The sequence below is a fragment of the Rhinatrema bivittatum genome, chromosome 4, assembly GCF_901001135.1.
Source record: "Rhinatrema bivittatum chromosome 4, aRhiBiv1.1, whole genome shotgun sequence".
Taxonomy (NCBI): domain Eukaryota; kingdom Metazoa; phylum Chordata; class Amphibia; order Gymnophiona; family Rhinatrematidae; genus Rhinatrema; species Rhinatrema bivittatum.
Genome location: NC_042618.1, coordinates 402,173,602 through 402,199,455, shown reverse-complemented (window position 1 = coordinate 402,199,455; position 25,854 = coordinate 402,173,602). Strand labels below are relative to the sequence as shown.

Sequence of the window (25,854 nt, the reverse complement as noted above, 5' to 3'; positions counted from 1 at the left end):
CTTAGAGGAAGCCCACTTAGAGAACTTTTCAAGATGACCTAAATACTGCCTGCATGTGTGCCAATAATCCAGTGCCAGAGAAAATCATTAAGGCCACTAAATCCTATCCTGCATCAAATTTCGCAGTGCTACTCACAGTCAACCTGCATTCATACTGTGCAATCAAACATTCCAATCTGCTTTCTGAAATATTTAGTTACATACCAGCAGTGGCCATGATATGCTTGTAACATGCTGCATGCATCTGTAAACACTGCTGCTGGTTAACCTCTTAGCCAGGAGCCATGGTTTTCTGCTACTCAAGGCTAAGCCTATGATGTTCACTTTGGAGTGGTGCCTTGATGTCAGAATATCCTGAGCCCTGGCATCAAGAGTTAAATGAATGGTTTGGTTTAAAATAGTGCAAAAGGGCCTTTGAAACAGCAAGAGAGCCAGACCTAGAGGAATACCAAAATGCATTTGACACTGCCAGTCCACTCCTGTCCTCAAGAGCCATAAACAGCCAGGTTTTCAGGATCTCAACAATGAATATGCATGAGATAGATTTGCATTGCACTGCCTCCAGGCCTGTTTGTAGCTCTTGAGGACTGGAGTTGTCCACCCCTGGGCTAGAACCACAGCCAGTTTTCAGTGGTTCTTCACAAACTGATCTCCAATTTAACTCAGCTGTTGAGGTGGGGCAGTGTGAGACAGAAAGCAAAAACAGCTGAGAATAGAGAAATACAGGAAGAACAATCCTTAACTTACTTGCATTTTTAATTTTAAATGCTTTCTCTCCCTCTAGGAAAGTTGTAAAGCATGCTAAGCACTAACCCCCCCCCCCAAAAAAAAAAAAAACAAAACAAAAAACCCCACACATCTGCTTATTACCTCCACTAAGCCAAAGATCTGAGGCTGCCTTCAGCAGCCCTTTGCCACATTTATCCAACGGTTTTGAAATAGAAGCCAAGGATCTCACTGCTGTGTTCTAAGATTATAATCTGATCAATTTTGGATTCAGAAGTGTCCCGTCCCCCCCTCCCACTCATGATTGGAGTAATGGACTGATTGGTAACCAAGAGGCCAAGGCTCAAATATTGCCTCTTCTAACACACCCAGCCTTCACAAGTCACTTTATCTCCCATTGCTTCAGGCATCCACTTAAAATCATAAACTATTTGGGGAACGAACTTCTTGTACTTGACTGCTGAATGCTCTATAAATGCTGAAATGTAAAGAGAGAGGCACAGTTTACAGTCATGACCTTAGAGCACTGCCTTTTAGCTCTGCTTTGTGTACTACTACAGTAAATCAGGGAAAAAAAACACCTTTTTTATTGCTGTGGTTGACATGACACATTCACTATGTTTCCATTATATTTTCAGCCTAAAGAAAGTCCTTTTGCTCTGAGCCAGGCGTGTGCATACCTATAAGATATGCTAGGCTGAGTCAGCCCAAATGTCCATCAAATTCAGCACCTGGTCTCTGACAGAGGACAGTCCAGGTCATATGCACCCTGCAGCTCCCAAAGGCTAGATCTGTTCCTTGTTGCTTATGCCCAGGGATAAGCAGTGGCTTTCTTAAACCTACCTGGCTAATAATGGTTTATGGATTTTTCTTCCAGGAACTTGTCTAAACCCATTTTAAACCCTGTTACAGTAACTGCTTTTACCACATCCTCTGGCAACACATTAATAAAAACATAAAAATGCCATATTGGGTCACACCAAAAGGTCCATCAAGCCCAGCCTTCTGTCTCCAACAGTGGTCAATCCAGGTCACAAGCACCTGGTAGGATCCCAAGGAAAAAAAAAAAAAAGTTCAATCCTTCTTGCTCATAACATGGATAAGCATTGGCTTTCCAAGTCTAATTGAACACTGAGTGAAAAAAATTCTTTCTCCAATTTGTCTTGAATCTGCTGCCTGCTAATTTCATAAAGTGGCCCGTAGTTTTAATACTATTTGAAAGGGTAAATAACCTGAGCTGTATTTTTTTCAGTGCCATACAGGAAATACTAGCAAAAAAATAAAGCCCGGATTTTAAAAGGGCTATGTGCGTAAATTTTGGGGTTTATACTCGTGACTGGGCCTTGCGCGCACCGCACACATTTTACAATGGGCCCAGCCATGCGCGTAAACCCCGGTATGCACAGAAGCGCGGGCTGAGGGAAAAGGGGCGGTTCAGGGGGCATGGTCTGGGTGGGGCAGGCCAGGTCAGCACCTGGCCTGCCCCATACAAAGGTATTGGTATTGTCCCGGGGAAATGCACGCCGGCAGCCAGCCAGTGCACACAGATTCCTTCTGCTCTGGAGGAGCAGTAAGAATTAAAAAAAAAAAATTAGGGACAGTTAGGATAGGCTTAGGGGGTGGGGAGGAAAGGGGGAAGAGGGAGGAAGGATAGAGTTAGGTGTAGGAAAGTTCCCTCCTCGTCCACTCCTTAATTTTAAAAGCCGGCACACGTGTGCACGGCCATTGGATTTTATAACATGCACGCACATGTTATAAAATCGGCACATCCTTTTAAAATCGACCCCTAAATTAATATGACACAGTGCTCCAAAAATCTGTAAAGGTATGAAAACAACACCTGTGGTACTGGGTACGACACTGAAATAATGAAACTCAGAGGGGTGTAGAGTTATATCAAGGACTGAGCATAGACAAAACCAGTTCAAAGTGCTAGCAATGCTTCTGGCAGCTATAAACATCAAGTTATGGCAAAATAGAGATTTTTAAAACCTATTTTTTTGGTTTAAAAAAAAAAAAGACAGATTTGATGATGTCCCTTTAAAATCAGTCTATAAACAAGGGCGTATGGTATTGGTAACAGTCCTTGAAGCTCATTCTATCATACACTCAAAGGTGATCATATGCAATTTACTGTTGAAGAGGATCACCTTTAAGTGATTGGTTGAATGGTACAGTCTCTCTCGACGCAGCCTCTTTTTGTCCAAACACGGTGGGCGTGGCGGGGGACAGATTGACTTTTGAAAGATGTGGTTTGGAATTTAGGAGCCTCGTCAGTAATAAATTGCATATGCTCACCTTTGAGTGTATGATTGATCTTCAAAAGACAGTTACCTACCTATACCATTCTCCCTTGTTCATAGATTGTTATTGCTTGAGCGAGGATTATTACTCCTACCTCCGTTTTTGCTGTCCCTTTAAAATCAATTTTATTATTCCTCTTCAGTTGCTGCCAGAGGTTTTCCTTTGACTGAATGAGTCAGCCCAGCTGGCAAACACCTGTTCGGAGCCCTGTACTTGGCTAACTCAGTAGAAATAAGAATGAATACACCCATGGGAGTGGCATCACTGGCTTGTTTCATGTTATCAAAGAGCTCCGCAGGAACCTACAGTGGACTTTGTTTACTGACAAGATGGAAAACCCTGGCTGCCAGCAGACTGTGGCAATTTGTTTGGGCAAGAATGCCAGGGAAACCTTTTGTAATAACTCAGTGCATTATAATTCCATTCATCAGAATCTGTGCATTTAGCTGTTGGAAAAATAGAAGGTCCCAATCCATTTTTTTTGAGAGATCACCTGTTACTATAATCAAAACTAAACACTATTCGGAATCTATTTGAGGAACCTCCAATCTACAAGCAGACATCGATCTGGAAGAAAGGGTTAAAGTATATAAATTTTATGTTTTGCTAACATTGTGGTGTGGTTTAAAAGAGGTGCAAAGTGCTTATCCAGCGTATATGGAAAACACTGTTGCAGCAATCCTCAGTACAGAGCTGTTGAACTAAGTTTCCAAGTACCAGACAGCTGGGGACCCTTTTCTGACCGCGTATTTGGGAGAAGGAATTCTGAGAAACGTAACTTCCAGTTCTCCCTATAGAGTCCCAGCACTAGAGGCTCCATATTCCTCAGGCATAGTGATGCTATGACCTGCGACAGTGGCCCTGACCTGCTTAGCCTGTTATAATAGATCCCATACAAAGCAGATTTCATAAGTGCACAAACTAAATATCCAATCCCATAAACCAAAAAAAAATCATACAACTCATAGCAGCGTAAGCACCCGCTGATAGTTGTATGTATACACAGCGCGCCCTGACACAGCACAAAAAAGCTATATCCCTGCGAAGTGAGCGTCCCTATCTAAGCGGGTGAAACCTGTCAGCCTCGACCCCTTCAACTGTCCATACGTAGCATTCCTGAGTGCTTACTGCATTTTCTTCCCGGCCATTTTAAGAACGGGTACCTCGATCATGAATAATAATAATCAAGGTCTAGGAAGCTTTGCTAGCCATTCCTTGCTCTGGGCATGACCCTCCCTTCCCCCCTCCTTACCGGTGCACATGGTACGGTCTGTGACTGAGCGCCGCCAGGCAGTGCAGAGCCGTGACAGGCTCAGACGCGCAGGTTCCCCGCTGCCCACTGAAGCCTGAGGTGTGTGTTTCCTTTCTGTGCACACAGGGTCAGATCGAGGTGGAGAGCGAGACTGTCTTCAGGTTGGCTGCCCTGATACTCCAGGTAAGAATTCCAAGCATCCCCTTTAAAACGCTGCTCCTTTAAAGCTTAGAAGCCCCTGGGAATGCGCGGTGTGTCCCCAGAACTTTTTCTTTTCTTTGCTCACGTGAGTGTTTAACTCCTGCAAAAAGCAGGTTTGTTTTTCCGACCTTGCTGAGTCTTCTGTCAGCATCACCTCCTCACCATTTTTTTACGTTTCTTCTGCAAGGCTGAAATGTTTAGGTGGGCGGAGGAATAGATGAATTATGTCTAGGAGAGAGAAATCCCTTAATATTTGTATAAAGGAAGGTAAAATGTGCAAAGGGGTTTTGAATAACTTTCTGCAGAGCATTTCTCATGCAAATGGATATAAAATCGTGGCAGAATGCTTGTGTCCTAACGAAGTAGTGTTGTTGAGAGCCTTGTTAAAAAAAAAAAAAAAAAAAAAAGTTAAGCGCTTCAGTGAAAGATTAGGCAATGAAAAGTGATTGATTGACTGATTTGTGTTTATATTCTGCCTTTCAGTCACTGGCTGATATTATTTATATCATACATCAAGGTTCTCGCATTCAAAACCCTCTCTGTGCTATGATGATACTTTACTTATCTTTCAGCTTTGATTTCTTTAACACCAAAGCATACAAGGGGAAACCGAAAATATTTGTTAAATAAGTTAATTAAAGAAAAAGAGCATGCCCTTTTCTTCCTGTACTTTTATGAAGGATGGGGAAGATCATGTGACCTCAATGTACAGAAAGCAAGTGGTTCTTGAGTCGCTGGGAAACTTGCATGATTTGCAATTAGAAATGTGAAAACTGCTTGAGAGTAGAAGCTCGTGCAACATCGGGTGGCTGCTCACCAGGCATGAAACTGCCCTGTGTTCCGTGTTCATTTTCTGTTATGATTTTTCAATTGCAGGAAGCTAAAGGGGACTATACCAGGTAAGGGCTATTTCCTTTTCCGTTGCTGTTGCACTTAAGAGTTCTGCTTTTATAACACGATCCATTAAAATAGTACAGTTCAATCGGAGGAAAAATGTTTATGGTGCAGTGACATGAAAGTAGTAAAACCACTGCCGCGTTGAATCCTGCAGTATGAATGTGTGTAAATGTGTACACCATTTTTTTTTTTTTTAGCATGCCTAGGATCAGATTCAGCAAAAGCTTTCTAGCAGTTCATTCAGATTTTAAATAACTGTCCTTTGTGTGGTCAGAAAGTGCATACCGTGTATAATAGGCTTAGTGTCCTTTTTGTGACATGAGTAACAGCCCTGTCTTAATGTATGCCCCTGGAAAGATAAAGTTGGTCAGCTGCTTGCTGAGGAGCTGAATATGCTGCTTTATTTTGCAGCTGTCCCACAGGGGGCCTCATCCTTGGTGTACTTGACCTGCCAGTTGTATTGTCGCTGGTGCGAGACTCCAGGACCTTGCCGGTTTGAGCTGCCTGACTCTGCACAATTGCCCTAGTGTTGTACCCTTGAGTTCACTTTCTACCTGTTGCAGCGTCGTGCCTGAAATGCAGTCACCTACCTATGAGAAAGTGTAAAGTGTTGGGCTCGAAGGAAAAACCTTCAGTTAGAAACAACTGGGTGAGCACATACACATCTGAAAGGTTAACTTTGGACCTGTTAATATTTTACTGCTGACTGACTCCCTGCATTCAAAGGAAGGCTGAACTGCCCTGCTTTTAGAAGTCAAATATGGCAGTAGTGCTTTACAAATTCAGAATTTTTTTAGGTGAAGACATCAACAACAACAAAAAATGCCAGCTTTTGAATCCAAGACTCCCAAAGCAAACACCCAGCATTGCTTTAGTATTTAGCTCCACTTAACCACAAGCAGTCATGTGCTTAATTAGAAAGGTCAAGAAACCTTTAGCACAAATATTGACAGTAGTCAGAGGCAGAATTTCTGTCCTGTGACTGCCTGACTGGCTTCTGCATTCTCATGGATTTTGATGTTTAACATACTCAAAACACAGTAACTGCAACCTGTCACAGTTTCTCACATTATGCCAGCTACAGTGCATAACCAATCAAAGGCCATAGAGCCAGTGCACAAGTATGTGAAACCGTACCCAATCAAAGGCCATAGAGCCAGTGCACAAGTATGTGAAACCGTACATTAAGCCCAGTACATTATTTGCTGGTTATAACAAGCAAACATTTTGATGATAACAGATAACTATCATACATTAGGGAAAATTTGGCAGTAGTAAAATTGATTTTCACTCCTAGGCTAGAAAATACGGATCATATTTAATCATGGATCCACTCTAGTAAAACATATCCATCAGGTTAAAGGATGGCCTGGTGTTTTAATTTCATGAAGAAGAATTAACTTATGCTGAAAAGAAAAAATGTGCAGTTCAAGTCCCTGATGAAGTTTTTTTGAAACATAGCACTGTGTTGGGTTTTTACACCAGAGCTCCATCATGACTGCTTAAAAATGTCGCAAGGGAAATAATTTGCTTTAAGAAACTGCTTTTTATCTGCAAAATAAAAAATTCTTAAAAATAAGATACCTAATGGATGCGGTTTATTAGAGTGGATCCATGATTAAATATCTGTATTTTCTAGCCAAGGAGTGAAAATAAGTGCTTCCTCATTGCACAGGTATTATAACAATCCACAACACATTGCACAATCTGTATAAGCAATATTGCTTATACAGATGTTGCATGTTGTACATTTGGTACATTCTACCTCCGACTCTTCATGTTGTCTGATTTTCAGTAGTAAAATTGAAACAGGTTATAGGAGTGTAGGACCTGATTTCCAAGCATCTTCCCTGATGGAAGGGAAAATATTTTTAATAAATCAAGTTCTTAATTCTTAATCTCATGTTCCCTGATTTAAAATAAGTAGAATCAAGAACCAAAATGGGCAGGTAGACTTGTGAGTACGAGTTGTATATTTTTACATTAGATTCTTCATTACTATGAAACTATGCACTTGAAGTACATAACACACAGACTTACCCCTCTTTGAATATAATGGACAAAAGCTGAATATGTGAATGTCTCCATTGTAGTAGGCTTACACTGCACATGAAAACTATAATACAATCTGTTGAGAAAACAGTAACTTAGTAATTGATGGCAGATAAAGACCAAAATGGCCCTCCCAGTCTGCCCAGTTGAGTTTCTTCTGCTTTGGGTAGATGATCATACAAATTCCCATATGCAACCCAATGTCAACTCCCTCCTGCCATCTTATCTTTTACCTGAGATCTCAACCCTTTTACAGTGTCATCCACATGTCCCAGTCATGCCCGAAATCTGTCAAAAATACTGGCCTCCGTCCCCTTCGCTGTTTGGTCATTTCAGGCCTCGTCATATTCAACATCTTGACTCTTCCAAGACTAACACCAAATTCAGCACTCAGGCCCCCTTTCATGTCTTACTACAAAGCCTCATCATAATCCCCACAGGAGGCTGTTATCCAAAACAAAAACCCCAAAGAATCCAGCCTTCCTGTGCTCATTGAAGTTTGGGTTTTAACCTTTGTCCTTCCATGAAGGTTACCTCAGCCTTCTTGCATGCCTAATGCAGGCTTACCACTGCTCAGTTGGGTTATAACTGCTGTTGTGGACCTGCAATTATGGCTACTAATGTATACAAACAGTCTCCTTATACCCTCCAAGTCGAGATGGACGAATCCTAAATTTATGATCGGTGAACCTCTTGATTAGTGATTAGAGCTTTCTTTGGATTTTAGTGATCTTGCCTGTAAATCAGAGTGTTAAGTTATGTTTCTGATAACTTTTGTTTAATACAGACTACCTCCTAGGTTTTGGGGGGGGGGGGGGGGGGTTTATGCTGTTCTGGTATTTTTTTGAAGAATTGTTTATTGTTTTGTTGTTCTGTATATGATGTGATCAAATTGTTTTATTGTAAATCGCTTAGACCTATTTTGCATTAAGTGATTAATAAATTTTAATAAATGAAAAAAAAATGATTTATGGATCGTGGCTCATAACTTGCAGTCCATTGTGGGGAGCCTACTCCTGGGGGAATTCTGCGCACAAAAACTTTATATTGGTCAAAATAACAAAATTTACATGACAGTCTTTAAGTAATTACATTTTAAATTAATACAGAAAAAAAGTTATTACTTAAAGATGCAGAATTTTAAATATTTTGAACAGAATTTCCCTAGAAATTCACTGTAAGAGTGTCCCTTTTACTCACTCTCCCTATTCCCTTGGCCACTTTGCCCTCTCAGGCCCCAACTCCATTCTCAGTACTGCCCCTCACACAGGCTCCTTCTGTCCCTCCCTCTCTCACACACATGCTCCCTCTCTCTAATACACATACACACACCCTCATACAGGCTCCCTCACTCTCTCGTACACACATACACACTCCTTCACAATCTCCTCATATAGGCTCCCTCTCTCTGAAACCCACATCCAATCATCCCACCTGCTCTCACACCCTCCCCTCCCCCACACCATCTGCCCTAATATAGGCTCCCTCTCTCTGAAACTCACATTCAAGCATTCCCCCCCCCCCCCCGCTCTCTTACCTTCCATGCTCTCTCACACCCTCCCCTCCCCACACACACACACACATATACACGTTCTCACCGGGGCCTTCCTTCTTCGCTGCGAGCAGAACACACTCCACGGCACACAGGGGGCTTCCTTCTTCGCTGCGAATGGAGCGCGTCCCGCAGCACACGCAGGGCGCGCTCCATTTGCGGCATGCCGGGGTCTTTGCTATTTTCTGTGCAGAATTTGGCAATTCTGCGTAAATTCTGTGCTCCGCTGTAGCGCAGAATTCCCCCAGGACTAGAGGAGCCCTAGGTAGGGGTTGAAATACCACTCATTTTGGTTCTGTCAGCGATGTTTTGTCCATTCAACAAATACAAGCTGGCAATTGTCTCTTGGTCCTCCCTATCCGGGCCAAAGAACTCCCTCCTTCTGCCTCCCAGGTCTTCTCACCAGATGCAAAAATCTAGTCACCACTGTTGAGTGGATTTTCAAAACACTTGCTTGGCGGACAAAATCAGAAGAGAATTTGCCAGTATTTGTGGACAGTAGAAAATAGGATGTTTCATAATGACTGTAAGTTCTTTAGGATTTTATCCCATTCTTCTTGTAATGGGAATCATACTTTTATAATTAAAAACAAAAAAACCTTCCTTCTAATCTCTAAAACCACTTGGACTATGCTTGTTTCTTAAAATATATTTCTTGATAAGATAGAAAATACTATCACCTAGCATCAATGGAAAATATTGTTTTTTCTGCCAGCACGGTCTTTTCTAGTGCTTATTAATTCTATAGCATTACTGAATTGTAGACTTTGCTATTATGTATGTTGCATTAGAATTAATTCTTAAAACATTGCTTTATATTGTATCACCCTTTTAATATGTTTGCCGTAGCAGCATTTGCATGTTGAAACCCAGTTGCATTCTCTGAAAGTTAATTTGCTGGTGGAGGAGGAACTTCCATGTTCTTTAAATAGCTGACATAGTGGACTTCCAATCTAGTCTGCAGACTGAAGCGATAACTACTGACTGCTTTAACATAACCCAGACGCAGTAATGAATTCCTCATAGCTGACAGATGTATGAGAGACTAGGGTTTATCATTACATGGGCGATAAACACAGTTTGTTAAAAAAAAAAAAAAAAAAAAAAAAAAAAAACAACCCCAAAAAACAATATCCTACAGACTGCAGTCGCAGCATAATTTCAAATCCAGGAGCTTCAGGTCTGGTTGTACAAGAAAACAACTGCTTGCTTCTGCTCCCAGTTAGGTATTTTGTTCTGGATTATTTAGTGCAGCAAAATGAAGGCAGTCCCTCGGCAGCTGTTTTTCCTAAAGAAGACCTGCTCAGATAACTGACTGGATTTCTGCACTGATCTCAGCCACCTGCACACTTGTTGCGGTTTTTGTTTTTATGGGGGGGTTTTTTTGTTTTTTTTTACACTAGGGGGCAGATTTTATAATAATGCAGGCATCCAGGACATCGCTCGTTCGCATCCACCCCCGTTCACACCTTGAATAAATGCAACTGACAACAAACTTTGGGTTAACTGGGCCGCAGCTTTAATAACTTGGAGGTCCGAGCCATTGAATTAACATAACATTTTAACAACATCTCCGACCATCGTCCGCCACTCCTCTAGCAGGACGATCCCCCGCCAGCCATACGGCTCGTTCCTCGACCCTTCCCGGGTTCCGGCCCCCGCCATCTGCCAGCAAGGAGCCAACCCGGCGGCCCCCGCCGCTGACGAGCAAGGGGCCAGGCCAGGGGACTCCCACCACTGACGAGCAAGGAGCCAGACCAGGGGACTCCCGCCACTGACGAGCAAGGAATCCACATCCGACAACTATCCCAGTTGTCCACCGTTCATTAATTACCACATAATTCCATCTTACTCATTATGCTATACAAGCTGTACCGGCTCGGGCCATCCGCCACAGACACGGGCATACATGTCCCGTGCCCCCCAAAGATGCGGCCCAACTACAAGGGAAATACCGTCTCCAAGGCCTCCTGAATTGAATTAAGGAATAAGTCCATTCCGATAAAGGACAGATGTACTCCATCCTTGCCAAAAAGTCCCGTGGCCGTCCCCCAAGACCAATCATACTTAATATGCCGCCCGCCCCGGAAAACCAGCCACGAGCCAATTTGCTGGTTCGCCTTGGATCTGCTCCTGCGCCAAATTACCTTATCCAATTCAGCCGGCCTGGCGATAATATCCGACCAAAGCAAAACAGTGGACGGCAACAGCAGAGATACCAACATCAGATCCTGACGGACCATACTGATGAACTGCCGTCCCGTCATTTTGCCCCAGTCATTCCCTCCCAAATGAATTACCAACGCCCTAGGGGCACCGAGCCGCTCCAAACCCTCCCGCACGCAAGGAAGCAGCTCGGCCCACACCATACCCCGACGCCCCAACCAGTGCAAAGCAACCCCCCGCGTCTGTAAGTCCAGATGTGGCCCGTATGGCCGTCCGCAGGCATGCCTGTGCGCCCAATAGGTGAAAGAGTGCCCAAGGATCCACCCAGCATGTCCTGCAGACTCCGCACCTGGAAGGAAAAACAGAGTTAGACCCGTTCAAAACTGCCCCTGACCCGGACGCACATAACTGCGGAACGAGTCCGAACGCCACCGCCCAATCCTACGAATCACCTCCCCGGACAAGCCAGCGGAGTCCGCGGCAGTCGCTGCCCCAATCCGAAACGAATGGGTCCCAAAACGACCAACATCCAAGCCCAATGACGACAACGCCGAACGCAGAACCACCTCAAACTGATACTTAGTCAGCGGGCGCAGGTTCTCATGAATCAAAAACTGCGCCGGCCCCGACGCCCGCCCCCGGCAATAATGCACCGCGTTGTTCACCGGGCACGATGGCAATCCTGGCACAGCACACAACACCACAGACAACCCCTTACCCTGCTGATCCGTCTTGGACCGCGGGATACAAATGGACACCGAACGATTAGTAACCGTCACATGCCTGGCCAATAAACCCGGAAAATCCGCACTGGTTGCGGACCGAGCCACCAACTCGCTAATCCGAAAAGCCCCGAAAAAGGCAAAAACAAACGCCACTCGGAAAAGACCCGTTTCGTAACAAGAAAAACATATACTCGGCAACGCAGCCAGCAATCGCAACAAAATATCATGCGTGATCGGGAGACGTTTGTCTACTCTCCTGCCCACCGCCTTAGCCCAACCGGCCAACACACGCCGAACCACAAACCTTCCCGAAGGAAAACCCCAGCCATGCGCCCTCATAAAGAAGGAAAAACCAGACAACTGCCGAGCCACCGCCACTCTAGAGAAGCCGGCCGCCTTACTGTGCTCCAGGAAGCGAAGAAGGGCAACATCCGAAACAGGGCCCCCACCCCATCCCGCCGCAGACAACACAACCGAAACCTTCCGAGCACCTCCCACGTAACTTGCCCACGTTGAAGGGGCTAGTGAAGCCCGCAGCATTCTCCAGGCTTCGGGGAACCCAAGCTCCAGAGGAAAGACGGTACCACTGCTCCGGAAGGATCCGCATCCGGGGCCAACTCTCGAAATCGCTCCCACTGGAAACGAGAAAGAGAGTCAGCCACACCGTTAGCAACCCCCGGCACATGACGGGCCCAAACTGTCACATTGCACGACATACAACGCAGCACCAACTCCCTCAACAAGTCAGACACCCGGAGGCACCTAGCAGCCCGCCGATTGATAACCTCCACCACTCCCATGTTATCACACCAAAACACAACCCTCTTGTCTCTCAAACTATCCCCCCAAATGTGCAAGGCAACCACAATCGGGAAAAGCTCAAGGAACGTAATATTCCTTGTAGTACCAGACACCACCCAATCCTCCGGCCACGCCGCCGCGCACCACGCCCCATGAAAGTAGGCACCAAAACCGAAAGAGCCCGCCGCGTCCGTAAACAACTCCAGGTCGTGGTTGGACAGCGGATCCTCCTGCCAGAACGCAATCCCGTTAAACCCAACCAAAAACCGATCCCACACCAGCAAATCTTCCTTCATCGAGCTGGTCACCCGAACCCTGTAATGCTTCTTCCCCACCCCCGCCGTGGCCCTAGTCAACCGTCTCAGAAAAACCCGACCCATCGGAATCACCCGACACGCAAAATTGAGACTCCCCACCAGCGATTGCAGCTCGACAAGCATTAACTTGGGCCGACGCAACGCGGAGCTCACCAGACCCCGCAAACGCTCAACCTTCTCCAGGGGCAAACGCGACTCCATCGCGACCGAGTCCACCTCAATCCCCAAAAACACCAAAGTAGTGCAAGGCCCTTCCGTCTTGTCCCCCGCAAGAGGAATCCCAAATTCCAGAGCGACCGCCTGGAAACAGTGCAACAACTCCGCACATGCGTCCGTGTCCGCAGCACCCACCAGCAGAAAATCATCTAAATAACGAACGATGTTTGAAGACCCCGAGCGGCACTCCACCACCCAATGCAAAAAGGAGCTAAACGCTTCAAAATAAGCGCACGCTATGGAGCAACCCATTGGCATGCACATATCAAAATAAAAGCCCCGCTGGAAACGAAAACCCAACAAACGAAAATTCTCAGGATCTACGGGCAACAATCGGAAAGCCGCCTCGATGTCAACCTTGCCAGCAGCGCACCCTGGCCACAACGGAAAATCACCCGGACGGCCGAATCGAATGAAGCATAACGCACCCCGCACAATTCCTTGGGAATAGCGTCGTTCACAGAGCCCCCTTCAGGAAAGGACAAGTTATGAATCAAACGATACTTACCCGGCTCCCGTTTAGGCACCACCGCCAATGGTGAAAGCACCAAGTCCGGAAACGGGGGCTCCGCAAAAGGACCCGCGATACGACCCAAATCAATCTCCGCCTGCAATTTAGCCCGCACTACGTGAGACAAACGGGTCACCGAAGGACAACGCAACCCCCCACCCACTGGGCCCCCCCCCCCGAACACGGGATCCGAAACCCCCGTGTAAAACCCCGCAACAACACTTCCGCCATCCCTGCCATCGGGTACCCCTGCAACCACGGACGCATCGCTTCTATGCGGACAGGAGTGGCCGCCCTACCGAAACGGTTACTTACCTGCCCCTTTCGGCCCAGGAGCGGGCCCCGAGCCATCTCCCGGCTTCCTAACACATTTGAACGCGGGGTGCCCCCCACCACAAGACGCGCACGCGTGCCGGAATTTGCAGTCCGTAAACATGCATTGGGATCTGTTGAACCGCCAACAGACGTCACTGCCCCCCGCACCAGCCTTCCCTGCACTAGCCGCGGGGAACCCCGGACGAAATGGCCGAAAAGAAGCTACCCCCTGCAACGCACCCACCCCCAAACCCCCCCCCGGGGACTTTGGAGGCCATTTGCGTCAACCACAAGCCGACATCCTGCGTACCCCAGGACATAAAACCGGTTTTCTTCCATCCGGTCCCGGAAGCGCTCGTCGTAGTTTAGCCACGACCAGCCTTCATAGGTCTTACTAGCAGCCAAAATCGCATCCCCGTATGCCAACAGAGGCCCATACTGCGATGGGTCATAGTGACCAATCACGCTCGCCAGCCTCAAAAACGAACGCATCCAGTTATGGATATTCCGCGCAATCGGCACCCGCGACCCGGGAAAGCGCCCACTCTTGTCCCGTTTCTTCTTGTCCTTCCTCCTCCCCCGACGCCCCTCCAGCAGCTTAAAAATATCAACGAACCTACGGCGCCGTATCTTCTTCCGGACCGCCCGGGGCACCTCTTCCCATAATTCCGTAAGCGCGACCAAGGCCGGGGTACCCCGCACCGCCCCCCCGGACCTAGAAGCCGCCTTCACCGACCCCGCAGAGTCAGACGAGGAGGTCGAGGACGACGAAGAAGAAGACGAAGACCCCGACGAACTATCCCGGGCGCGCCGCCATTTTGACTTGGACTTCTTCGCACAAACCTTCCTCGCCCGACCCCCCCCCCATCCTTCGGGTCAACCTCGCCAACCATGGGCTGCCGAACCCCCCCACCGACGTCCGCTTCAACCCCATCCCCCCGGGGTGTCCCCCCTCAGATCCCTCGCGAACACCTGCGGTGGGAAAGAAGACCAACTCACCCGGCGTCCTCCGATCCACTGCAAGCAAGCCTGGCGCTGCAGCCAAAGGCCTAGGCGCCCGTCCCTCCTCACTGGGTGGCGCATTCCGCCAAGCCTCCTGCCTCGACGACCAGGCTCTTCCCACTCCGCACCCGTCAAGTCCTGCTGAGGAACACAAACAGGGACAGGAGAGACCAGCCAAGCTCCCCGACCACACCCCGCCGCCCGTCCAGGACCAAGAACAGGAGCCGCGGCTCCCGCCCCCGACTCCCCGCGCCCCGAACCAGGCCCAGACCGAGGAACAAGTCCCCAGACCGACCCCTACCCCCACTGGAGCCTCGAGGGGAAAGGGAACCCGCTGTGCCGGGCGGGAAAAACAAGGGAATCCCGCATCCCCAACTCCCCGCCATTCACGCTCCACGCTGCACCCCCCCGGCCTGCAACAGGCCCCTCCCGGGCCATCGGACCCCGCTCCTCCAGCCATGCAACAGATGGCTGGCCCGACGCCCCCCCCCCCCAGGCCATCAAGTCCTCCCGCCCCTCCTGCCAACCCAGCTCCCCGAAGCCCCCCTCGCATCTGCCCGAGGCCACCCCGCCTGCCACCCCTCCAGGGACATCCCCGCCAAGGGAAACGGCACGCGAAGGCGGCCCAGAAGCTGCACGCCGACCTACCCCGCTCCGCCTCAGTGCCCTTACCGGCCCCGCCAAGGCCGCTACCCCCGGCTACACCCCCCGCAGCAACCACCAGCGTCCCCAAGCCCTGCCCAGGACCTTCACACCCCACACCGCAGCTACGCTCCATGCCAGCTCGGGAAACCGCGCCCCCCGTCCTCTCCCCCCTGCCCGGCGCCCGCGATCGCGACCTGGAAGCCGCCGAAGCCCGCACACTACCGGCGCCACGCCCTGCCCTCCCACGACCCAGGACCGCCGTCCCGCCGCGGACTCAGCCGCACCCCGTCGCCGACACCCCCCACCCTCCACCGCCATCAGCCCCCAACTCCGGCACCCCGAGCGGCACAGGACTCACCCAATCCGCCGCAAAGGGGACGGACACGAGCTCCCGTCGCGGCAAGTCACCGCCCTCCTCCAGCTCCCCGGGCACAGAGGCAGCTTCCTCCGACTCCATCAGACCCGGCGCGAATGCCTTCAACACGAAGGCCCGGAGAGCCATCCAAAGTCAGCAGAGCCCACCGCTCCAATCCTCCAGCTGCCCACAAAATTATCACTTGCCTTGTTTTATTTTTATTTTATAATTTTTTTTTTTTTTAAAGCGCAGCCAGAAAAGAAAAACAGTCGACCGGCTCTCAGGGCAGTTGCGGCGAAGTGAAACCAACGCCGCCCTGCCCCGAGACTCCGCCCCCCTCAAGATCCCCCTCTGGGCTTCCACCAATTACGGCCTGCCAACACCGCAGCCGTGCCTTGCCTACCCCCTCCTCCTTACTCCACGCCCTCTGCTACTTCCCTGACCCCTGCCTGACCTAACTGCCTCCCTTATGTGCTCCCCCCCCCCCCCCCCCCCCCCCGCTTTACCCTGCTCCCGACGCGCGCCTGAGCCTACATTATCCTGGCCAGCTGTGCACGGGGCCCAGCTGACCTTCCAATCTGCTCACACGCGTACTTTTGTTCGCACACCAGGCGCGAACAAGAGTACGCGGGATTTCAATAGATACACGCATAGCTGCGAGTATCCATTAAAATCCGGGGTCGGCGCGCGCAAGGCTGCCCAAAATCGGCAGCCTGCGCGCGCCGAGCCACACAGCCTGCCTCCGTTCCCTCCGAGGCCGCTCCGAAATCGGAGCGGCCTCAGAGGGAACTTTCCTTCGCCCTCCCCTCACCTTCCCTTCCCTTCCCCTACCTAACCCACCCCTCCCCGGCCCTATCTAAACCTCCCCCCTACCTCTATCCCGAAAGTTACGCGCGCCTGGCCGGCTGCCGCGCTCCATGTTCCCGTCCGGGGACTGGTCCAGGGGCCGGAACCACGCCCCCGAAACGCCGCGTCACTCCCAGCACGCCCCCCGACATGCCCCTCCATGCAAGCCCTGGGACTTGCGCACATCCCAGGGCTTGCGCGCACCGCCGAGCCTATGCAAAATAGGCTCGGCGCGCGCAGGGGGGTTTGGGGTAGGTTTTTGGGGGGTACGCGCGTACCCCTTTGAAAATCTACCCCTAGGTGCACAGTTTTTATTAGTATATGTGCTCTTTAAATATTTTTTTATATATGTAAAATATAGTTTTTAATATATCCCAAAACAAGTGTGCTTGAGCATTTGCTTTGAAGATGGAGCCCAGGATGTTTGTTATGTGTGCATTGTGAAAAGTTCTCTATGGGCCGTCCTTAACCTGAGACCCGGCGATGCCACCGGGCGTGAGGGTGGCTTAGGGGAATGGAAACACCAGGCAGCCTTGAGACAGATTGCAGCTAGCTGCCCTGAAGGATGGCACAGCTACAGGCTAGGAGATTTCCCTCCCTTCCCAGCAGATGATATGGATGCACTATAGGTTATTGTGGTTTTGGGTTTTTTTTGTTTTGTTTTGGGTTTTTTTTGCAGACGTGCATCATGCTGCATTTTGGAAATCACTGTGACATACTACAAAAACTAGGGGAGGTTATTGCCAGAATAGGGCCTTAGAATGGGAGAAATGCTGTTTTGAAAGCAGTTTTAGTCTTACAGTGGATCCAGGGCACAATGTTGAAGATCCTTGGCTCCCTCCTCCTGCTGCTTCTTTAACCTGTGACTCATTGTGTATTTTGCCACCTTAAATAGTAAAGTGTATTTAAAGGGGAACTTAAGTAAAGTGTACATTTTGATATTGTTTTCTTTCTGTCAACAATATGGGTCTGCCCCCAGCCCCCCTCCCCTGTTTAATTGCCGCCTGCGCTCCAGGAGCTGTTGATGTAATAAGGCTTTACCTGTTCTCATGTGCTTTATTGAGCAGCCAGAAGAGTGACGTATTCCTATGGTTAACCGCTTATAAGAGCCTGTGCTTTTTTTTCTTAGTACTCTGTGCTGAGGAGTCTGTTAAAATGCATTGCTAAATCCGAGGGGGTTTTACATCAACAAAATAGAAAGTGGTGGCAGTGGTGGTGGTCTTCATTTTTTGACGTATGGCAAATATGCGCAGATCAGATGTAAGCATCTGGAAACCTTCAAAAAGCTTCATAGAAGTATGATTTAGAGAGGCTAATTGCCTGAAAGTGGGCAAAGCTGAATGTTATTTTGAATGTTGAATTAGATATCTATTTTTATTTTTAATATTATGCCTCGCTTTGATATGGGGGAAACTGAATCTTGAAATTTGAAAAAAATTATTAATAAAAAATATTCCATTTGTATTGTGGTAAGGAAGAACATTGTTACTGAAAACTTTTTTTTTTTTTTTATATCTATGCTCATGACTGGTTTTTGTTTTTTTTTTTTCTTAATATGGATGTCTTAAAATATCCTGAGGACTGTTCCAATAGATATGAATGCCCTTCTTTCAAATGGGAAAAATACACATTTTTTTTTAGTGTATTTTGTGCTTTCAGAAGGTGAAAGATTGACAGCTCTGGAAACCAAAGTCTTCTGTCCAGCTTTCCTTGGCCCTTTCTCCTCCTCCTCCAGCACTGTCCTGCCAAAATCTCTCTGCAGGACCTAACGCTCGAGCTGAGAGGGTAATTCAGGATTTTTACTCCATGACTGCTCATTGATCTTTCTATGGAGGCTGCCCACAAGGAGACCATTTAGTGCCAAATTTGATCTTGCTTTAAGGATGCAGACAAACTGCCCACTTGGAAAGGGGCTAAGACCACCAATTCATCTCTCATAGGGCACCAAACAGCTTTCAAGTGGTAATGACATTTGATCACTACTGACGTGAACTGGATGTGAACCGGCGATGAAAAGACGATGGTTAATTAATTAATTTATTAATTTTCCCTCAAAACAAATTTGCGGGTTTTTTTTTCCTTATCAATGTAAGGAGACCCCCAAATCTTCTCCTTATTAGTGTAGGAGCCTTGTAATTGGGAGTTAGTGGTCTCAACAGATCTTGCTCCTTTTAGTGAGATCAGTGAAGGTGGGAGTGTTAGGTGGTTTGACACTCCCCAATGGGAGGAGTATGTTCATTTTAATAAAACTCCTAAACCCATGTAATGCAGGAGAAGTATGCAATAGTCTTCCTGAGAGATTGGAGCCAGACGTCAGTCTGCCCTTCGCAGTCTGTGTGGATACCACCTCCCGAAGGAGTGGTATTAGTGGGGGTTTTCCCTTTCGCAGGGAAAGTACCTGGGAGAGGGACCAGACCCCCCCCCCCCCTCGCAGCTGAGGAGTGTCTGGAAAAAAAGAGTTCCTGTCCAGTCAAGGAGACCGGGGCCCAAGCTATCAATACTTCTGGGAAGGAAAAAGATCCTGGGGTTCAACACAGAGAATCCTTAGGGATCTGGAAAAGAAGAGGTTACCGGGAAGCAGAGGTGTGACATTCCTAATCTGTCCTGAGAGAAGCTTTTTCTCGTTGGTGGGTGTTTGGAGAAAGGGAACTGCCCAGCTGAGGAAGGAGTCCTAAGGAGTTCTGGTTGAAGAGGAGACAGCCAGAAGCTCCCCAGAGTTTAAAAAGCCGCTAAGAGGAACAAAAGAGCTGTCTTCAAAGCAGGTACCTGGGAAGACCCAAAAGAGGAATGTTATTGTCCCAAGAGCTGGTCTGTTTGGGAGGGAAGTTGTTGCTGCTGAAAGTGACTGAGATTTGTGTTTTGTGTTTGTTTTTTCTTTTGATGTTTTGGGCTTTGATGTTGCTTGGTGCATGAGCCATTGGTCTATCACTACTCTGGACTTTGGTTTACCTGCCATCAGTGCTAGTAAAGAACTTTTCTTTTTTAATTTTGAGCTACTGCTTGCGATTCTGCATGGTAGTTTTATATCTGGGCAGGACTGTTGAGCAGAAGAGTCACAGAGAAGAAAACTTCTGAGAGCCTGAAAGAGAGACTTCTTTCCTCCCTGTATAGGAACTCTAGGAGGTCCCGGGGCCTACTCTTGGCCATGAGCTTCCCCATGAGCCCCTGTGCCCAGGACTGGATGCAGGCTGTTGGTCATTGGGTGTGGTCTTGGCGTTGAGTACATGTACTGAAAGCCTTTCATTGTTACTTTTCTTTGTCCGGTTGTTGTCGGAGTTGCCTGATAGATTTCTGCTCTTCTCTTTCATGTTTGGCTTGCCAGTTTCCAACCCTTTTGGATTTCCAGGTCACTTGGGACCACTCTGTACTGGGGTTGTGGAGCAGCGAGTCTTTATTCACAGCTACCAGGGTTTTTCCCTCCTCACCCCACATTTTTTTATACTTCAGCTAAGCCCTTGCAGCAGTGGTCATAGAAACAGCCACATAACATGACAGCAGATGACCATTAGGTCCATCTAGTCTTCACAATTTCATTCTTGGTGCAGTGCCATAGACCTAAATTAAACTCAGGTTTTCTTCTCTCTTTTTCACAGCCAGGGATCCTCAGTGCTTATACTCCAGTGTTGCTTTTTAGTTTATTTTCTCCCTTCTCCCCTATGAAGCTTCAAAGAATGACCCCTTATTGTAGCGCATTCTTTCTTCTGAAAAAGGTTTGTTTCCCTGATTTATATGCTTGAGATAACTGGCAAGCTTCTCCCGAGTCATCAGGCTGACCCTCATGTGAAGTATATGAGCTAACTATACCACAGAAAGTTAAAAATCTCAATTATTTTGACATTTTGGGGGCGGTCTCTCTTTTTTTCTTTTTTTTTTTTAAATCTGCATAAATTGTGTAAAAGCTGTGCTATTTTCTTGCATGGTGATGACATGTGGTGTTACATGGCCAACAGGTTGTATCTTCAAGGGTTGTATACCAGTTATCCCCCAACTTTGAGTTTCATGGGCCTAATTCTCAGGACAACCAATATATGAACATAAACTGGCTCAGAGATCAGTTGTCTGCAAATATATCTCGTATCTCATGATCATGGATCCTCTGAAAAACAGCCCTGTTTGTGGTTCACAAGGTCTGGAAATGGGGACCAGTTTTTTAGGTTCATTCTTCAAGCAGCTCTTCAGCATATCTTACCCAAGAGACATTTCCTATAGGCTGCGATGCTGTGGAGCAAGTGTGTAGTGCTGTTGGATAATGTACTCCACACCAGAAATACAATTTTCTAATTAAGAAGTTGCTATTCCTTCATAATTCAAGAGAAGCCTCTGGTGAACATTTTGCTTCCACCTCAGCTTCTAAAGCAGTTTATGATCCTGTCTGTCCACTTTCAGTTCTCTAAACTAAGATTCCAAAAACAACAAACCTGTGGCACATCCAACTGGATCTCCAAATTACAGAGAAACTCACCTGTAGAATGGAAAGGCCCTTATAGCTTCCACGGTTGTAGAGTACTAATAGCAGTGCTATACATTATGCATCAACATTTCAGTACTGCTGTCTTTTTTTTTTTTTTTTTTTAGTTTGCAGTATTGGAAGTAGTGTTATGAAATTCTGCAGCAGTTACTAGACAATAAAAATTAAGCATGGATGCAAAGAGCGAGAGGTCAGTATTCAAAAGGATTTGTCTAGCTAAGGCCCAAACTTAGCTGGACAAACCTGGTGTTTAAATATATCTCACTACTGACTGGCCAGTATTCTGGGGCTGGGCAGTGTTATCCAGCTAACTCAGCCAGTTTTTTCAGAGTTATCCAGATAACCCTAGGACTGCCTCGAAGCAGTCTTAAAGGTATTCAGGTGCATGTACCCAGCTAACCTTATAATTAGCCAGATAGCTTTAAGTGAGTGTAGTCAGAAGAATTTAGACAGATAACTCTGACGTTTTCCAGCTAAATGAATATTTGGGTACTTAGCAAAGTTAGAGATGTTCTGGAGCAAAAGTGGGAAGAGTTGAGTTAGCCTGCTAAGGGGGTCATTTTCAAATGCTTATCGCATGCGATAAGTCACTATCGCACGTGAAAAGTCCCTTTTCGCGTGCGATAGCATGCTGGGGGCGGCGAGGAGACGGACTCCGCGATGTCTTCGCTGGCGGCGATAAGGTAAGAAACGTTATCGTCGCCAGTAGCACGCCCAATAGCACCACCTTTCACGGTGGCGCTGTTAGGTGCGAAAGCCGGCAGCGAAAACACCGCAGTGGTACGAAGGCTGCCGGCTTTCGCAGGCCCACCCCCCCCGTTTTCGCCGGATTCACCATTCTGCGAGAGAATGGTGAATCCAGGCCTAAGTTATCCAGCTAATTCCAGTATTTAAAGTTAGCTGGCTAACTTAGCTGATTGTCTGGTCGGGCCATAGAGCTGTCCTAAAGTTAGCCAGATAAAGTTTGTCAGCTAACTTTAAGATAGCCGGCTGTATTCAGCAGTGCAGCTGCACTATTGAACATACCTCCAAAGTTAGCTGGATAAGTTTATCTAACTAATGTTGCTATCTGGACAGTGACTGAATATGGACCTCCAGGAGACTTGTCCTGCTAATTTCAGTGACAAGTTATCTGGCTGGATAACTTGTCTGCTCACTGGCTTACGGAATATGGAGCTATGAGTGCCAAGTTAATAAAACCAAAAGAAAAGCCTGATAGCATAGGAGTTGTTGTTGTTTCAATAAAGATTACACTTCACTTCCTCTTTTGGGCTGTATATTTAGTGTGTGCATAATCCTAGAGCGAAGCAATAGCCTTATCAGTGGCTAAATGAAAGTTCCTGAAGCCCTTCCTCCAGTTTAGTCACAGGACACTCCTCATCAGTGTGAGTTGTATTTTTAACTGCACTGCAGCTGCATCTTGGGTGATACACAAGACCCTACTGATGTTGGATGACTGCATACCTTGGCCAGTCCAGAAATGGATTTGGAGAACCCACAGTCTCCTTAGAAGATCAAAGCCCGGTAGGCAAACAGTGGGTTATAAATGATGATTTGTCTGCAGATCCTCTCAGCACGGCTCCTCAGTTGTTACTTCTTGATATGGTGGGCATAGTGATTATGGGATGGTACAATGAAAGACACATCGCCGGGGAGTTAAGGAAATTGTTGAATATGGCAGGTTTGAAGAAGAGTAGACCTGTCCCAGGAGCTTTCTAGCTTCATTCTCCCTCTTGATGTATGGAGGGGGGACAATATTGCTCAGTACTGGTAGCCAAGAGATATTTGTTGATTGGAAAGTACCAGTATTGATACACATTGTTGAATTAAGTTGTACATAAGTTTGGTGGGTTTGTACTTGCTGAGACCAAACTGGTGCGCACAGTACTGGGCAGTTGAATTTTCTTTGGCAAGAACAAAGGTACTTAAAATCTGAAAATTAAATCCAGCTAGTTTAATAAGAATATTTAGAGTTTTTTTATTTTAGCTGCAGTGTTGGATCAGGTATGTAAGGATGAAAAGCAAGCGTGCTTCTTATTCATTAGGTAGTCCGCATTCCATGACAGGCAGTTCTAGGAAGTTACCCAAATAATTTAAATAGGATATTCAGCTGTGCCACCAAATATACCTGGCTAAATTGAAATTATCCGGATAACTTTATATGTGCAACGAAGCAGTTCTAGACTTACCAGGATAACTCTGAATATCAGAGTTGTATATGGGTAAGTAAGCTTCATTGGAAGGCCTTCAGTTTCTTTGGCTACTTTTTCATCTAAGCAGCAACTTAGCTGGATAAGTTGGAGCTGGTGAACTTGGCAGAAAGTTAGAAAACTGTCGTTTGTCAAACCAAGTCTCGAACTCAGCTGGACAGACTGACTGAACATGGATCTCTAGGTGATTTATATCCATCCACAAGCAAGAGCCCATTGCATGCAAATTTCTCAATAAGGTTGAAACCAAAAGTGCAGTTTTCTTGTAGGCTTTTTCTTTTCCTCTTATCTTTGATATTTTCAAATATATCCATGCAGGATGAACTTTAGAAAACATATTGTGGGGGAATTAATATTCAAATGGTTTGTCCAGCTGAGTGTGGGACTTATTTGAATAAAGCACGGGCATTTAAAATTCCTGCACTTGTGATCGCGTCCAAGTTATCCAGCTAAGTAAATAGCTGGATAATACTTAACACTTGGATAACTTGGAGGTGGTCTGTGACATTCCAGGGTGAAGTTAACTTATCTGGCTTTCCTTATCTGGTTAACTCTGATTGTACCAGAGAGCTGTTCTAAAGTTAGCTGGATAAAGTTATTCGACTAACTAGGACTTTGAGAGCACCTCGCTGGATATCCCAGACAAAAAAAAAAATAATTTAAACAAAAACTTTAAAACTTGGCTGTTCAAGCAGTCCTTTAACTGACTCTACACAACAACCTCTCACATACTTTTGTACCTCTTGATATATTGCAATACTAGTCCTTCTTTACTACATTGACCGCTTTCTAAATAGCTTTTGCTTTTACTCAGATCTTAACGCAACCTAATGTAAATATCCCAACGCCTTCTATTGTAAATAGTCTGAAATCTCCACCTCTCTCATGTCTTCCTTTCAATTAGTGAGATGCATCGTATATCTCTACCCCTTCCTATCTCTTCCTTTCCATCATGTTAGTTTTTAGGATTCATTTTCTCATATCTCTCCCCCCTTTATCTTATGGTTAACTCCCTGATACTGTTTTGTTACTTGATTTTGTTTCCTGACTTCCATTTTTAATGTAAAGCCCGTTGCTAACTTTTGTTACCGGATTTTGTTTCTTTACCTCAATTTTAATGTAAAGCCTGTTGCTAATTCTGTTACCTGGAAACCAATGTGATGTTCCCAACGAATATCGGTCTAGAAAAAAAAACATTAAATAAATAAATAACCTGACCAACTTTAGCCAGATAACTTGTCCACTGCTCAAGCTGCTGAATAGCAAGCTCATGAAGTTCAAAATATCAAAGGATTTATATATCTTAGCAGGAACGCAGAACGCCAAGGTGATAAAACTTAAACTTTAGTACTTTAATCAGAGATACAAATAAAAACTGAACTAAGCTGATCTTTGAACAGGAAGGGCGTGTGCATGCAAGTATTTAGTCCACTTTGTTCGTCTCTCCCCTAGGTATCATGTTGGCCATGAATAATCTCTCCTTTACTGTAGACCTTAGGATTTTGAACCTGGTGTACTTTCCACATGCACTTGCTGCATTGTATGTTGATGATCTGAAGAAATACTGCATGATGTTATCTTCTCCTTAATATTGGTACTATTATTATTTATTATGTGTTAGTGAGATACACTGAAGTCAGCATGCTAAACTTCCATATACTAAAACTATATGGTAAGGATAAAGTTTATGCAAACCCAAACCAAAGGGTAAATTAATGCAGGAGAAAAGAACGAGCATTAATACGTCATTACATGGGAAGAATGGAGGGCAGAGGGAAACGAAGACCTTTTTACCTCTAGATTGCTGGATCCAGTATGAATTAGGTCAGTATTGATAGGCATTACCCTCAGAAGTTCATTCAGTGGCCTTGGTAGTCTCAGTCTGGTTTCAAGGGTGTGGGCATCCACATCACTTTAAAAATAGACTCATGATTAGAACCCACTGGCTATCTTGTCAGCAGTCTCTACCAAAAATCCCAATGACTGGAGACCGAATAACCTTCCCACCTGAGCAGGTGGACCTCCTAAAATGCTGCTCCAACAGCAACAGGAGAAGTTGTGCTACCACTGCACATTCTGTACCTGTTCTCTGGACAGACAGAAGATTTCTCTGTCAAGTGGTACTTTTTGTTTGAACAGAGATGTTGCACATGAGCTTTTGAGACCACACAGGTTCCTCCTGCTGAAGAAGGGCCCTATCTAGGGATTGTAATGAAAAGTATGTTAAGAAAAGGATTGCCGGAGGCATGGTAATTCATAACAGTTATAGAGTTATGAGTAACAATTTTAGAGT

General features: G+C 46.5%; 1 protein-coding gene and 1 long non-coding RNA gene across 2 annotated transcripts in view; one reads left to right on the top strand and one right to left on the bottom strand.

Moving 5' to 3' along the window:
* Positions 1–4,425, bottom strand: part of LOC115091143 — a 47,318-nt gene extending 42,893 nt beyond the window's left edge. Inside the window, exon 1 of the long non-coding RNA XR_003856629.1 lies at positions 4,283–4,425. This is a non-coding gene — a long non-coding RNA (uncharacterized LOC115091143). The remainder of the gene's footprint in view (positions 1–4,282) is intronic.
* FRMD4B (FERM domain containing 4B) overlaps positions 1–25,854 on the top strand; it is a 295,281-nt gene that overhangs the window by 188,733 nt on the left and 80,694 nt on the right. The window contains exons 6-7 of the mRNA XM_029601082.1: positions 4,409–4,465; positions 5,360–5,382. Of these exons, the coding sequence (XP_029456942.1) occupies positions 4,409–4,465; positions 5,360–5,382 (80 nt within the window). The remainder of the gene's footprint in view (positions 1–4,408; positions 4,466–5,359; positions 5,383–25,854) is intronic.